This window comes from Cydia fagiglandana, chromosome 15, assembly GCF_963556715.1.
Source record: "Cydia fagiglandana chromosome 15, ilCydFagi1.1, whole genome shotgun sequence".
In the NCBI taxonomy this organism is placed as follows: domain Eukaryota; kingdom Metazoa; phylum Arthropoda; class Insecta; order Lepidoptera; family Tortricidae; genus Cydia; species Cydia fagiglandana.
In genome coordinates, this window is record NC_085946.1 from 14,907,972 (window position 1) to 14,925,342 (window position 17,371).

The window sequence follows — 17,371 nt, forward strand, 5'->3', positions numbered from 1 at the left end:
TTTAAGTGTTAATGTTTTGAAAGCAATGTTAACTACAAAGACATGCGGCCGCGCTTCTCGACCCCTTGGGACATCGCTATATACCTGCATAGCGCTGGCCGGCTAGCCAAGGTTACAATCGCTATCGCTTCGACAACGAAACGCTTTGTGTCTCTCTATCACTCTTCCATATTAGTGCGTCAGTGACAGTTGCGTTTCGATCGCTACGGAGCGTAAGCGATCGGCATCTTGGCTACGCGGCCTGGTTCGTTCACACACCGGAGGAGCATGTGGATCCGCAAGTGTGATAATCGAGTAAGGTTTGAGATTTGTGATAAACCAAACAAAATGTTATTATAATAATCAATTTATTGACGAATAAAATGATTGTTATTTATTCGCTATTTCAATTACACTTCACGTTTGTATGGATATTTATATTATATCGCGAATGTATTTTCAAGAGACGGGACGAGAAATAATTTGAGACTTTACTGTGAGGTAAGGAGAGTAAGCTTCTCGTTGAGTTGAAGTTGGGTTTTGATGAGTTGGGCTAGGGTCACCACCTGAAAAAGAAATAGTTCATTTTAAAATAATGTCAACAAAAAATTGCATTTATGTGAAATGAAAATCATAGGAGATATACGAACAAAGATAATCATAATTTGGGTTAGTTTTTAATTTTTGCCGTCTTTGTCACGATTTTGCGTTGACGTCATTTGCCGTCTGTGCCGTTCAAAAGGTTAAAAAGTGATTCAGGCGTTTTGGCAACGTCAGTGGGGACACACTCCTGACTTAGGGCAAACTCGGCCCCGTTCGGCTCAGAGGGGCTACCGCGAAGCCGAAATTCGCAAATTGCGGGATCTTTCTCTTTTACTCCAATGAAGGCGTAATTAGAGTGACAGAGAAAAATGCCCGCAATTTGCGAACTTCGATTTTCGTGGTTATAGCCCAGCATTGCTCTGAGCAATTATTAGTGTTGGCACCACTTTACCTCCTTTTGCATGCACGACCAGTCGACCACAGATAAGATAATCACTTGAATTTTGACTACCCTAAATACCCCTGTCAAACTTCGGTTTTGTAGGAAGTTTCCTTTCTGTACGGCAGCACTATTATTTATTCTGTGGCGCTACTATGCTCAGTCTGGAGGATGTCTCGCCTGTGGCTCTAGACGTACCATGAGTAGGTCCTTGACGCTGTTAGCGAAGGCGTCGGCGAAGGAGTCCTGCGCGAGGCCGGGCACGGCCTGCGCCAGCTGCAGCAGCGCGCGCCCCGTGGCGTTGTGCGGCGCCGCCCTGCCGGCCAGTACGTCCTCCACATACGCTAGCACCTGGACAATATGGGAATAGGATTACTAAAGAAGCACATCATGTTACATTTCTGTGACGTCACAGTGAGTTTCTGTTGAGAGCAAGATGTTACCTTCTTTTCTGATATGATATACAAGGTAGGAAAAAAAATAACTGCATTTTGGTATTATATTGAGCAACTTTTACTATGGGTATGGGATCAACCCCGAAATAGCGTAGCTTAAAATAAAAGAATTTTTATACAAATCTAGACAGTAACTGAACTTTAAATTGCACAAGCCAACTTGTACCATCTTGTACAATTACGTCAATTACCCATACATTTTCTTCTATTATTTTTCTGCATTTCTTACCCTTACAACATTTTCACATAAAGTATAACGAATAAGGGCCCCCCCACATCTAGCGTCTTTCGAGCGTCGGCGTTGTAACGTAGACATTTTCTTAGATTTTAAATTAATATTTTTTGGGTTGAATTCCTTTTCTTATTTCAACGTTTTTAACAATATCCCAAACTAACTCGATTGATTGCACTTCTTTGCATAATCTGTTGCATTCAGATGCACCTTTTGATGCTTATCTGTTGTCGGGGTTGTCATATAAGTAAAAATAATTAAAACTTGAGATATTTATGTTGTCACTTCAGGAAAACTTTGTATGATTTAGGTATGACTTTTTTTAGATAAAAAATAATTTTGATGTAAAACAAAACGTAGAAATTACAGACTGACAAAGTGGCTCTGAAATGAAACATTATTAGATTTAATGATAAAATATATTTCTTAGGCTCAAGAAAGAGTTCTCTAGATAAATCAGTTCAGAATTTTCGAAGGATTTGTGTCTTCAGGTATTGGCACCCTACTTTTGTTTTGGCCTTTTGTTCTCAACATATGAGGAGGATTCTGAGGTGACATGCACTTTTTGATGTGTGGACCCCTCCGGGGACGCACGCTCGCATGAGCCCTATTTTGTGATAAGACCACACATTCCACATGGTGGTCAAGATGGTGGAAGCAGTTCGAGTCCTTCGGTGTGTTCCACTGAGTAAGTATAAATGGAATTTAGTTGTGATCAATTCCACAATGGCGCGAAACGTTGTGGGTTTGTTCTTAATCAGGTTTTGGTTCTTTACAGAGGTGACTCCTGCTCGAGGGAAGGGAGCGCTCCGCCAGAAGTCCTAACAGCTTCCAGTGCGGTGAGCTAAATTTCCAATTGTTTCATTTCTTCTCTAGCGGCCATAAAGGGCATCGGCTAATATATCCTTTTCTCGCTTTGCAGGAGCCGGGATGTTTCTAGAAGCTTTCGATGTTTCTAGATGTTTCAAGAGTTTTCGATTTCTTTTGAAATTTAGTTTGAAGATGTTTTGAACTTTTAAAATGATGCTGTGGGATCTGGCCCACGCCATCTGCACTGGCCGGCTCCAACCAGGTTAGCAGTCAGCTTCCCGGGGATAGGCGAGGTCACTCCCCGCTGCACCAGTTCCAGCAGCTGTTTTGAGGTTGGTCCAATGCATCCTTAATTTCTGTAAGGCATCTGCGCTCAGCTACAAATTAAAAATGTAATTTAAGAGAAATAGTTTTTTCCAAATTTAGAGTTTTGAAAGTTCTGGTGCATAAAACTTAGGTATTTCGAAATTTAGTTTTTTTTAGTATTTAATTAATTGGTGTAACCTTCATAACTTGAACCTGTGAAGCGACCCAGCTTTGCCACTGAGCTTTTACATAATAATATTAGGTTAATAAAGTTTGTTGATAGTAGTTTGATAGTACAAATATATCAATAATCCAAACGTATGCTCCTACAGGCAGCTCAAGCGAGGAAGAAATAGAACTTTTCTACAGTGACTTGATAGTCCGGGAGCCGGCTGCATGAAACAAACCTCATCAAAAAATAGAATATACCTACCCTGTAGAGGTACCTGACATTTAGTAGATTCCAACGCACTTGGTCGGCCTAGGCTTAACCTGGCAGATTTTGTACAAATGGCAAAAACGTTGGACAAAAATTCATCAAAAAAAACCTCATCGAAAAATAGAATGAAACTTGTATGGTAGGATACCTGACCTTGAGGACAGTAAAAAAAAAGTGGTCGGCCTCACCTTAGCCTGGCAGTTTTTGCAGTCCGACCAGATTTATTGGGTCACGTGAGAGCTACAATTTACCTCATCGAAAAATAGAATGAAACAAACGGATTATAATAGCTAAAATAAGCCTGTCGACGTATGTCTTGGTCGGCCTCACCTTAACCTGGCACTTTTTGCAGTCCGACCAGATTTATAAAAAAATCATCAAAAATTTTTTATCGAAAAATCGTATGAAACTTGTATGGTACGATAGCTGCCTTTGAGAACAGTAAAAAAAAAAGTGGTCGGCCAAATCCTGTGTTGGCAGGTTCCTGTGTCCGACCAATTTTGTGGTACCACGTAAGAGCTACAATTTACCTCATCGAAAAATAGAATGAAACAAACGGATTATAATAGCTAAAATAAGCCTGTTGACGTATGTCTTGGTCGGCCTCACCTTAACCTGGCAGTTTTTGCAGTCCGACCAAATTTATAAAAAAAACATCAAAATTTTTTTATCGAAAAATCGTATGAAACTTGTATGGTAGGATACCTGACCTTGAGGACAGTAAAAAAAAAGTGGTCGGCCTCACCTTAGCCTGGCAGTTTTTGCAGTCCGACCAGATTTATTGGGTCACGTGAGAGCTACAATTTACCTCATCGAAAAATAGAATGAAACAAACGGATTATAATAGCTAAAATAAGCCTGTCGACGTATGTCTTGGTCGGCCTCACCTTAACCTGGCAGTTTTTGCAGTCCGACCAAATTTATAAAAAAATCATCAAAAATTTTTTATCGAAAAATCGTATGAAACTTGTATGGTACGATAGCTGCCTTTAAGGACAGTAAAAAAAAAGTGGTCGGCCAAATCCTGTGTTGGCAGGTTCCTCTGTCCGACTAATTTTGTGGTACCACGTGAGAGCTACAATTTACCTCATCGAAAAATAGAATGAAACTAACGGATTATAATACCTAAAATAAACCTGTTGACGTATGGCTTGGTCGGCCTCACCGTAGCCTGGCAGTTTTTGCAGTCCGACCAAATTTGTGATACCACGTGACAGCTAGAATAGGACCACGGATGCTGTATTCCATACGCATCATGACTTTGTGTACCTATCTAATGGGCGGGCGTATATGAAACGCTTTCTTGTACGTGCAGGTGATCTAGGTATACCAAAGCTTAGTTTTCAATCGAACACTTGTAATATAAGAGGAAAAACTGCACGTGATCCTTCCAAAATTTAAATAAATGGTAAAATGTTCCTCCACGATGTTCTCAACGGGCATCTAGACTGCGTTGGATTGCTGTCACAGTTAGGGCTCCGCGCTCCCACGCGCCGAACTCGTCACACCACACTATTCCATATTCCCTGTCATCGTACCAATTATGGCCTAAATTCTATTCTATTACATTCTGAGTAGAATCGCACGTACCTATAATAAATCGTTCCAAAACATTGACCCTTTCTTCTCCTCCAGACGTGTTTTCAAATCACAAATTGCAAAGCAACTTTCCTGGTAGTCACGCACTATCACACCCACTTACACACATACACACACACACACACACACACACACACGAACACATAAATTCCAATAAATGCATACAAACTAATAGATTCGCTCGTTTATGTAGGTACTGTATTTATTTTTATTTTACTATTTTTTATTTATTGTTTACGCAAAATTAGAGCTATACCTACTATTTTAGGATTTTTTTTCCAGTTTACAGTTATTATTAATTTTTTCTCTTTTTACTTGTACCTTAAAGACTTACAAATTAAGTTATATTTACGATTCTTGTACAGCACAAGTTACAAGTCTACCCACAGATGATTTTTTATTATGTATAAATTACAGGAAGTTCTGTTATTGGCTATGCTATAAGTTCTCATGTTTTTTGTATATTATTTAATGTAAACGCTGTTGAACTTCTCAATAAATATAAATAAATAAAAATACACAAGATAACCTCACATATATTAAGTGATTATCTTATTGTTATTTCTTCGACTCGCAAAGGCGTTATGTGTCCTTCAAACCATTTGATCTTATACATTTCATCTCTTAATGTCCAGTCACAATGTGTTGCATCAAATTTGATGCAAGTGGATTCTGCCGCACACTGCCACATTGAATTTATGAAAGCCGCCCGTAACAAGCCATACGTCAACAGGGTTATTTTAGCTATTATAATCCGTTTGTTTCATTCTATTTTTCGATGTGGTAAATTGTAACTCTCACGTGGTACCACAAAATTGGTCGGAGACAGGAACCTGCCAACACAGGATTTGGCCGACCATTTTTTTTTTACTGTCCTCAAAGGCAGCTATCGTACCATACAAGTTTCATATAGGGCTCCCGGTATCCGTGTTACACGCCGAAACGAATACCCGTGTTCTTAAGACCGGCGGTGCTAAGAACACGGTTTACACGGAACCGCCGGGATCCGGATACGTATCCAAGAAACGTTTCTCAGATACGTATCTCCGTTTAGTATCTCCGTGTACACGGGTACTTAAAACCGGCCCGAACGGATCCGAAACAGTTTGACCCAATCAATGCTCTAGGTCTAGGTATGCAAGGTCTCATATTGAATGTTGACTTCAGATGAACTCGTTTGCCGTACGATTTTTTTTTAAATTATTTATAACTGTTTTGATATAACATATTTAGCCAACTATACAATATATTGAATCAAAGTAGGTGTCCCTATTCTATATGATTGTCTACTATTTTTAATTTTAAACCTACTCGTCCCTGGTTTAAAACCTTCATTTTTTTACTACGATTGCTAGTAAGCTAATTTCATTACATAATTATATTTCATTATCAAACTGCACAACGGGACTTAATCGCGTATTTAAGTTTTAAGATTTACCTCCGACGTTTCGAGGACGGCGTTGTCCCCGTGGTCTCGGAGAAGACTGGCTCAAGTTGACATCAACATCTTCTAGCCGCGCGAGTTTTTCGAACTACCCGCACTTGGTCTTGTTTATCAGTTTGAACGTTTTGCGCACTAGGGATGTCACTCTGTCGACACACAACACTAACGATATTCGATTTATCGACTGTCGATATTCGTTTCCGCTTACATTTACTAATGACTGGATTCCATGTCATGTTGTGTGTCGACAGAGTGACATCCCTAGTGCGAAAAACGTTCAAACTGATAAACAAGACCAAGTGCGGGTAGTTCGAAAAACTCGCGCGGCTAGAAGATGTTGATGTCAACTTGAGCCAGTCTTCTCCGAGACCACGGGGACAACGCCGTCCTCGAAACGTCGGAGGTAAATCTTAAAACTTAAATACGCGATTAAGTCCCGTTGTGCAGTTTGATAATGTTTAATAATCGTGAAAGTTTAAATCAGTATAATTATATTTCAATCAAAGAAACACATTTTACATACATATAATGGTTTAAGTAATAAGGTTTCGTGAAGAATAGATGTGCAGACAAATACTAACGGTTAAAAATAACAGTTAGAGAATAATTATGAATTACTTTGTGGTTATTTGTAAAACAGCAAATCTGCCAACGACGATAAAAAAAAGTACATACAAGCGGCATTCGAAGCGCAGGATTTCACGCGAGAACCTTAAAAACCCATGCTACCTTGGTTAACTTGCGATTATATTGTTAAATACATTAACATAGATCTCAAAATTGGTAATCATTCATGTTCATTTGGGTCACTTTCACACTAGTGTTCAGGTAATAAATGCCGGCCGGTGGTGTTCTATTCATTAGAACGTGTTGTTTTCCAATACCCTTTTGTCTGATATCGCCGAAAACAAGTAGGTTCCCAAACCATTATCAGAACTGCCACAGCCAATTATAAGCTTTATGTCGGTGTAATAAGGTGAACACGTCTACACAAGAAATTGTAACATATGCAGCGGCAAAAATTTTGTCTATTGATTTGTAGCTCTTATCTTAAGTACGCCGGTTCGTTCCTTCGCTACTCGTCAAGGACGTGTCCGGAGCCACGGGTAAATAAGATCCGTTTCTTCGAATACCCGTTTATCCGTGGAAACGGATCTTAATTACACGTGCGGAACGGGCCAGAAAACCGTGTACGTGTTATTCGGAAACGGGTATTCGAAACGTGTAAACGAAACACGGATTCGACCGCGAGCCCTAGTTCATACGATTTTTCGATATAAATTTTTTGATGATTTTTTCATAAATTTGGTCGGACTGCAAAAACTGCCAGGTTAAGGTAAGGCCGACCAAGACATACGTCAACAGGCTTATTTTAGCTATTATAATCCGTTTGTTTCATTCTATTTTTCGATGAGGTAAATTGTAGCTCTCACGTGGTACCACAAAATTGGTCGGACAGAGGAACCTGCCAACACAGGATTTGGCCGACCACTTTTTTTTTTACTGTCCTCAAAGGCAGCTATCGTACCATACAAGTTTCATACGATTTTTCGATAAAAAAAATTTGATGATTTTTTTATAAATTTGGTCGGACTGCAAAAACTGCCAGGTTAAGGTGAGGCCGACCAAGACATACGTCAACAGGCTTATTTTAGCTATTATAATCCGTTTGTTTCATTCTATTTTTCGATGAGGTAAATTGTAGCTCTTACGTGGTACCACAAAATTGGTCGGACACAGGAACCTGCCAACACAGGATTTGGCCGACCACTTTTTTTTTACTGTCCTCAAAGGCAGCTATCGTACCATACAAGTTTCATACGATTTTTCGATAAAAAAAATTTTGATGATTTTTTCATAAATTTGGTCGGACTGCAAAAACTGCCAGGTTAAGGTGAGGCCGACCAAGACATACGTCAACAGGCTTATTTAAGCTATTATAATCCGTTTGTTTCATTCTATTTTTCGATGAGGTAAATTGTAGCTCTCACGTGGTACCACCAAATTGGTCGGACACAGGAACCTGCCAACACAGGATTTGGCCGACCATTTTTTTTTACTGTCCTCAAAGGCAGCTATCGTACCATACAAGTTTCATACGATTTATCGATAAAAATTTTTTGATGATTTTTTTATAAATCTGGTCGGACTGCAAAAACTGCCAGGTTAAGGTGAGGCCGACCAAGACATACGTCAACAGGCTTATTTAAGCTATTATAATCCGTTTGTTTCATTCTATTTTTCGATGAGGTAAATTGTAGCTCTCACTTTGTACCACAAAATTGGTCGGACACAGGAACCTGCAAACACAGGATTTGGCCGACCATTTTTTTATTACTGTCCTCAAAGGCAGCTATCGTACCATACAAGTTTCACACGATTTTTCGATAAAAAATTTTTGATGATTTTTTTATAAATTTGGCCGTACTGCAAAATCTGCCAGGTTAAGGTGAGGCCGACCAAGACATACGTCAACAGGCTTATTTAAGCTATTATAATCCGTTTGTTTCATTCTATTTTTCGATGAGGTAAATTGTAGCTCTCACGTGGTACCACAAAATTGGTCGGACACAGGAACCTGCAAACACAGGATTTGGCCGACCATTTTTTTTTACTGTCCTCAAAGGCAGCTATCGTACCATACAAGTTTCATACGATTTATCGATAAAAATTTTTGGATGATTTTTTTATAAATCTGGTCGGACTGCAAAAACTGCCAGGTTAAGGTGAGGCCGACCAAGACATACGTCAACAGGCTTATTTTAGCTATTATAATCCGTTTGTTTCATTCTATTTTTCGATGAGGTAAATTGTAGCTCTCACGTGACCCAATAAATCTGGTCGGACTGCAAAAACTGCCAGGCTAAGGTGAGGCCGACCACTTTTTTTTTACTGTCCTCAAGGTCAGGTATCCTACCATACAAGTTTCATTCTATTTTTCGATGAGGTTTTTTTTGATGAATTTTTGTCCAACGTTTTTGCCATTTGTACAAAATCTGCCAGGTTAAGCCTAGGCCGACCAAGTGCGTTGGAATCTACTAAATGTCAGGTACCTCTACAGGGTAGGTATATTCTATTTTTTGATGAGGTTTGTTTCATGCAGCCGGCTCCCGGACTATGAGAAGAGCCCACACATTGACAAAAGGAATCACTCTGGTAATAGGAGATTTTAATGCAAAGATCGGGATACCAAGAGAAGACGAAAACTCAATAATGGGTCGCTATGGCTATGGAGACCGGAATAGAAGAGGTGAGAGACTCATAGAACATGCTTTCGAACACCAGCTGTGCTTAATGAATACCTTTTTCAAGAAAAAAGATAGCCAAAGATGGACATGGGAATCTCCAGACTCCAAAACCAGGAACGAAATCGACCACATCCTCTCCAACAAACCAAGACAAATAACTAACATAGAAGTGCTAAATAACATTGTATTCCCTAGTGACCACAGAGCAGTTAGAGCAACAGTCAAACTTTCAAATCAGAAATTAAGCAGGAAAAAATTTCAAACATCAGTGAAAACTCCAAAAACAGACAAATAAATACAAACTTATATGAGAAATTTAGAAACTAACTTAGATTATGAAATGGAACCCAAATATGTCCAACCCTACTACAACATGCTTGAAACTGCCATTAAAACCAGTCTAAAAATAGAAGAAAATCCCAAAATAAGAAAGGAAAATAGAATATTCAGTGACCACACAAAGAACTTAATACAAAGAAGAAGAGATTTGACTCTAATGAAGAACAAAAATAGACAAACTAAGAATGAGCTCAGCGCATTATACAAAGAAGTCAGGAAGTCAATCAAAAAAGACTATAGTAACCACAGAAAAAACATAATAACCAAAAATTTAGAAAAGTATAGAAGTACTAAACGTGCACTGAAAGAACTGAATACTCATAAACCATGGATAAACAAATTAAAAAAAGGGCATACCGAAACAAGATCAAGAGACGATGTAATAGACTCAGCAACATCCTTCTACCAAAATTTATATAAGAAACAGAATAATCTAGAAGAACAAAACTATGAAAACACTTTTACTAGTGAAGAACTAAAAATAGAAGAAAAAGAAGTATACAACCAACTAAAACACCTAAAGAGTGAGAAAAGTCCAGGACCAGATTCTATCCCCAATGAAGCCATCAAAATTGGAGCACCAGTTCTCATTAACTACCTAACAAAGCTATTTAACCTAATACTAAACACAGGGGATACACCAAAACAGTGGGAAAACTCGGACATCACTTTAATATACAAGAAAGGAGATCCACTAAACATAGAGAACTACAGACCAATTAGCCTTCTAGCGAGTACATACAAACTCTTTACATCAATCATTCTCAAGCGAATAACACAAGTCATCGACAATGCCCAAGCCATAGAACAAGCAGGCTTTCGCGCCGGATACAGCACTGTTGATCATATACATACATTGGAGCAAGTACTTGAAAAGTATAAAGAGTTTAACAAACCACTATATATAGGCTTCATAGATTACAGCAAAGCTTTCGACACTATCAGTCATAACGCTATATGGGAAGCTCTACAACTAGCTCAGGTTAACACAAAATATATCAACATACTAAAGAATATATATAAAAACAACACCAGCAGAGTAAAGTTAGACAGAAGAGGGCAAGCAATAAAAATAGAACGGGGTGTGCGGCAAGGTGACCCACTCTCACCTAAGCTCTTCATCGCAGTGCTAGAAGGAGTCTTCCGGAAGCTTGGTTGGGAAAAGAATGGAATAAGGATAAACGATCAACACCTAAGTCACCTAAGATTCGCTGACGACATAGTGCTATTTTCAGAAACTGCCACAAGCCTAGAAACCATGATGAGAACACTAACTGAACAAAGCAGCAAAGTAGGACTTGAAATGAACACTAATAAAACAAAAGTGATGACCAACAGTTATGAAAAGCCTATAATCATTGGTAACGAGACAATAGAGTACGTAAATAACTATATATATTTAGGCAAACAGGTATCATTTTCGAAAACCAGCAACGAAGAAGAGGTTATCAGAAGATCAACTATAACCTGGAAGAAGTACTGGTCTCTGAAAGAAGTTATGAAGGGAGCATGACATTAAAAAAGGTGGTGAGTGACACCTGTCTCCTGCCATGTCTAGTCTATGGTTCACAAACATGGGTATACACCAACAAAGTGAAGGAAAAAATAAGAACTACGCAGAGAGCTATGGAGAGAAGTATGATGGGGCGGCGGAAAATATACAAAATACGACACACAAGAATCAGAGAAAAAACCAAGGTAACCGACGCTCTTACCCATGCTCTCAAGCTTAAGTGGAACTGGGCTGGCCATGTAGCTCGCATGACAGACAAAAGGTGGACCATACAAACCACAAAATGGAAGGGACCACACGGAAAACGTCCCCCCGGCAGGCCGAAGAAACGCTGGTCCGAAGACATTACCCAAATAGCCGGAAAACACTGGATGGAGACAGGAGAAGACAGAGAAAGTTGGAAAAAACTGGAGGAGGCCTTCACCCAGAGAGGGATCCATATAAACAAATAAAAAAAATAAAAAAAAAAAAAAATAAATAAATTAAAAAATAATAAATAAATAAATTAAAAAATAATAATAATAATAATTAAAAAAAAAATAGTTCTAAAAATACAAAGCCATACTAAAAAGAATATGGAATATATAAGGCTATAATAATAATAATAATATTCCGCAGGGCAGCTTGTGGCGAGCTGTTGGGGAGTAACGACCCCACGGACCCGAGTGCTCCCGAGAGTCGGTCAGGGTCTCCGTCTCCGGCGTGTCTTCGTCGGTCAGAGTGGACCCCAAGGGGACCCGCAGGACTCTCAGCTCTGGCTTGCCTTCATTGGCCGTCCAGAGAGGAGTCGTTAGAGCTATATGCTCCAGGGGTGGAAGTGAAAGATGCATAAGACGCGAGTTGGCACAGTGGCTATTAACAGCCACTGGGTAGAAAGCGGCGCACACCTCTCGACACCCCTGAGCCGCTCACACCGATGTTGCTCCTGGTCGTCTTTACGACGGCAGTTTCAGGGGCCCATCTAGTCAGCGGCGAGTCACCGCCTGCCTCGATGACGGTGTTAACATTGTTATGGCAGGTGTCCGGACCTCTTTTACAATAGCCCAGTCTCATAGTCCACCCAAACTTCAATCCATAGACCGGTATACTGTTCTCTTTTTCTATAGTCCCAATGCCTGCTGAGACCGGTTCACGGGTGTCTATTGTTGCACCTGTGAACGGGTTCCAGCAGGCGTTCTACATGACATAAAAGCTCTCCAAGGGGCCTCTACGTGTTGGATCTGTGTCCCCACGCAAGCCTATCAAAAAACCGGGATTATAGGCCCGTGATATCCAAAGGAGATACAAATAATAATAATAAGCCCGCAGGGCAGCTTGTGGCGAGCTGTTGGGGAGTAACGACCCCACGGACCCGAGTGCTCCCGAGAGTCGGTCAGGGTCTCCGTCTCCGGCGTGTCTTCGTCGGTCGGAGTGGACCCCAAGGGGACCCGCAGGACTCTCAGCTCTGGCTTGCCTTCATTGGCCGTCCAGAGAGGAGTCGTTAGAGCTATATGCTCCAGGGGTGGAAGTGAAAGATGCATAAGACGCGAGTTGGCACAGTGGCTGTTAACAGCCACTGGGTAGAAAGCGGCGCACACCTCTCGACACCCCTGAGCCGCTCACACCGATGTTGCTCCTGGACGTCTTCGCGACGGCAGTTTCAGGGGCCCATCTAGTTAGCGGCAAGTCACCGCCTGCCTCGATAACTTGTGTAAACATTGTTATGGCAGGTGTCCGTACGTCTTTGTAATAACCCAGTCTCATAGTCCACCCAAACTTCAATCCATAGACCGGTATACTGTTCTCTTTTTCTACAATAGTCCCAATGCCTGCTGAGACCGGTTCATGGGTGTCTATTGTTGCACCTGTGAACGGGTTCCAGCAGGCGTTCTACATGACATAAAAACTCTCCAAGGGGCCTCTACGTGTTGGATCTGTGTCCCCACGCAAGCCTATAAAAAAAACCGGGATTTACAGGCCCGTGATTCCAAAAAAGGAGATACAAATAATAATAATAATAAAGTTTGTTAGATATCAATTTGTTTAATTGTTTCTCCTCCTAGCTTTCCTACAGCAAGGTTTCCATTTAGTTCATTTTATTTAATTTTATTTTGTTAACATGGCTGTTTCCATTTTAGACAAGCCGGAGCTTTCCATTCATTTATTTTACCCCCTTTCAAAACAGCCGTGTTACAGCGTCTGTCGGTTTCTGGTCTGCGCTATGGAAAATGACGTCGCTGCGCAGTTGCGTCGACGTTGCGTCGAGCAGCGGCCATAGAATTGTAGACGCCGACGCTCGAAAGACGCCAGATGTGGGGGGGCCCTAAGTAACGTTATCCTGTACACACCTGGTCCAGCAGTGAGGACAGCTTGGTGGCCGCCTCCGCGACCAGCGCCAGGTCGGGCGCGGGCTGCACCTGCCGCGAGCGCCCGCCTGGACCCATCGTCTTCTGGCACAGTTGTAGACCGACAATCTGTAAAGATACATGAAAATTTAGTAATTTGTAGCAAATACAACAGCGTGGCCAATGAAGCATTATGGCATTGACTTGGTTAATGGTAGACAATTCTATCGAATAATCTGGCATAAAATGAAGGAGGCCTATACCTGAAGGGTAGAAAAAGGCTAAAGAGAGAGAAAAGAGGATTCTATCGAATTATTGTCTTTGGAATATTTTTTAAGGTCACAAAAATAATCTTATCTCACGGATCGGAGACCGGTATTTTTGTATGGGAACAAAACCGGTTTTTTTTTCATTATTTGATAACTATATATAATTTCTAATTGGGCAATATAATAATATGAAGTCGTTACCTAAAACCACAACTGTGTCCTACATTTTTGGAGTATAAAATAACTCGAAATATATGGTTGTGTTTCGAAGTTTTTGCAAAAACCGGTTCCGAGCTCGAAAAACTGAAGCTATCTAAAAACACTAGGGTGGATGCAGCAGTAGTTGACCAGTTAAGACCAATGGTTGACCATATGAGTGTGACAAAGATAGAAAATTTTTAGTACGCATTTTAGTACGTCAACTATAGGTTCAACCATCCTATCTATGAATATGTACCTCAGGCTCGTAACTAGTCAGTGTGACATCAATGGGCGTGAACATGCAGCCCTGCTTCCCACGAGGCACGCCGAGCGCCACGCACACGTACGCGCGGAGCCGCATGCGCGCGCCCTGCAGCGACGTGTCCAGCGTCACGTGCACGGGCTCGCGGCACTCGCGGGAATAGTACTCGTGGATCACAGATGAGTGGTTGGTCACTTCGTTACCGGTAGCCCATGAATACGTACTTCAGGCTCGTAACTAGTCAGCGTGACATCAATGGGCGTGAACATGCAGCCCTGCTTCCCGCGAGGCACGCCGAGCGCCACGCACACGTACGCGCGGAGCCCCAAGCGCGCGCCCTGCAGCGACAAAACTGCAGCTATCTAAAAACACTATCCATGGATACATACCTCAGGTTCGTAACTAGTCAGCGTGACATCAATGGGCGTGAACATGCAGCCCTGCTTCCCGCGAGGCACGCCGAGCGCCACGCACACGTACGCGCGGAGCCCCATGCGCGCGCCCTGCAGCGACAAAACTGCAGCTATCTAAAAACACTATCCATGGATACATACCTCAGGCTCGTAACTAGTCAGCGTGACATCAATGGGCGTGAACATACAGCCCTGCTTCCCGCGAGGCACGCCGAGCGCCACGCACACGTACGCGCGGAGCCCCATGCGCGCGCCCTGCAGCGACGTGTCCAGCGTCACGTGCACGGGCTCGCGGCACTCGCGGGAATAGTATTCGTGGATGACAGATGAGTGGTTGGTCACTTCGTTACCGGTAGCCCACCAGCCTGCAATGTAAGTTTAATTTAGAAATAATTTAATTACCGACCTATTTTGCACCAGGGATGTTGCGGATATTCGCATCCGCGGAACATCCACATTATTTTCAACATCCGCATCCGCATAAGCGATGCGGAGCATCCGCATGATGCGGATGTCGACCAAGTCGGTAACAGGAACGTATTAGCGGCGGCGCCGGCGGCGTAAGTGCTAGGTAATTTCGTCATTATATATAACGAAATCGTCTAGATCCCGAAAAGTCGGCCAAATTACTGTTTATGAAATAAAACGCACCTATATTCTTGCTCAAATACTAAACGTTTCGTTTTTTTTAAAATAAATAATGCAAAAAATTTAATATTTGACGTTTTTTAAGTACCAAATTTTGACATCCGCATCCGCGGATGTGAGGCTTTAAATATCCGCATCCGCGGATGTCAAAAAATCTGTGTCTGCAACATCCCTGTTTTGTACCTTGTCACAGTGACAATAATATGAGATCTCTAGCGACTTTCATATTGATTGTGACTGTGACAAGGTACAAAATGGGTCAGAAATTAAATTCCTTGACTATACACTCACATTCACGCCAATGGAGGTAAATAGATACTTTGTTTACAGATATAGTCAATTATTGTTTTCCATCATTTGTCGTAAACGTTCATATTTGTCATGGTACTTCAGTCAACCTCAGTACTTTTTTGTATCGAGACTGACTGAAATAGCAAAACATGTTCGTACGTTGCTGTGAAAATACAATGGATAATAATTATGCACTACATCTGTACACATGATAAGTACTTCGTTTTTTAGCATTAGAAAAAGGGGTAAACAATAGTGATGTGTCTGTTTGCTGATACTTCAGGTGCAAATTAGGGGATAGTTTGGATTCGTGAGACATGATTTGTGTGCAACATCCGCTATTATACATGCTAGCCCTCAATATCCTATTTCTAATTTAGTCCAATACTTCTGATAACTATTGGATTAGCCATGGCTAAATTATTAGGCAAAACAATAAATTCTTCTTTTCCCACTTCTCATATCAGAAAATACCATTAATTTTTCTTACCTTTCTCCTGGCACCATTCCATTCTGTTTAGCCGTAAGGTTGACTGGCAGAAAATGTCACTAGGCATTAAGTCCACCACTTGTATATTTTATTTGTATTTTGTGCAATAAAGTATGAATAAATAAATCATTATAATATTCATATAACTATGCCTGGAAATAAATCATGACATCAATTGTTTTTGTTTAGTAAGCACTTACCAACAATGTTCTCTGTGGCATTCACACGCCTGTTTAGCTCGTACACATCCATGGCGTAGTTGAGCTCGGCCTCCACCTGGTCTGCGTGCTCCTTGTGAGGCACGCAGAAGCAGTTTGTGACTTCCACCACCCCCTTGTCGCAAGTTCCTAGAAATTACATTCATAACCTCAAAAATACAATTGATTTTATCAAAATGTAATAGGTATCCATTTCGAAATCCTTTGAAAACACAATATATGCACTATAGAAGTCACTTTTCATGCGAATTTTGTTTGAAATATGAAGAGATCAGTAAAAACACGCAAGAGTGAAGGCATGACGTCGGGACAACAACTCATCAAAAATTTCACTTTAAGACATATCGGCCGATGGAAACAATGATTACCCAATAAAGTCCCGATAACCCGGTGCGAGTCCGCATTTCGCCGCTCGTAAGCATCCACAATTTGAAATAATACTACGGGATGAACCTTGACAACCAGATTAAGCGCCATTTTGGCTCGTTTGAAAGGAACTAAGGCCGTTTTTCACCTCCTACAACCCACATGTAATTTGACAGATGCTGAAGCGTTTTTCATCGTTTAAACTTGAATGTTCAAGCATGAGCATGAGCAACATTCGCTCTTTGAAAAACGAAAATAAAATGAAATTCTAAAAAAAGCGGTTATAATTCTCGCGCGAGCCGCGCCACGAGACGCGAGTGTAAGCGGGGGGCTCGTGGCTCGGCTCGCGTGGAGGAGTGGTTTTTTGGTCCGTTCTTAAGGTGGTATTCCACCTGTCCAATTTTTTGTCCTATGTCAGTGTGTCATTCTCCCATGAAAGCAAAATGTGAGATCAATACACATTGGACAAAGAAATTGGATAGTTGGAATACCACCCTTACATACCTAGAGTCTGTGCGGAAAGAGAAGAGTCGTGGAATGTAT

The 17,371-nt window shown here is 41.2% G+C and overlaps 1 protein-coding gene across 1 annotated transcript; it reads right to left on the bottom strand.

Annotated features, from left to right (window-relative positions):
- Nucleotides 1–330: 330 nt before the first annotated feature.
- Nucleotides 331–16,979, bottom strand: LOC134671436 (eukaryotic translation initiation factor 3 subunit F). The gene is made up of 6 exons (XM_063529294.1): nt 16,831–16,979; nt 16,445–16,591; nt 14,957–15,180; nt 13,674–13,799; nt 1,160–1,312; nt 331–545 (listed from the first exon to the last, which is right to left on the bottom strand). Exons 1-6 carry the CDS (start codon nt 16,937–16,939, stop codon nt 471–473), a joined length of 834 nt encoding a protein of 277 aa, XP_063385364.1. The 5' UTR covers nt 16,940–16,979; the 3' UTR covers nt 331–470.
- Between the last annotated feature and the right edge of the window lie 392 nt (nt 16,980–17,371).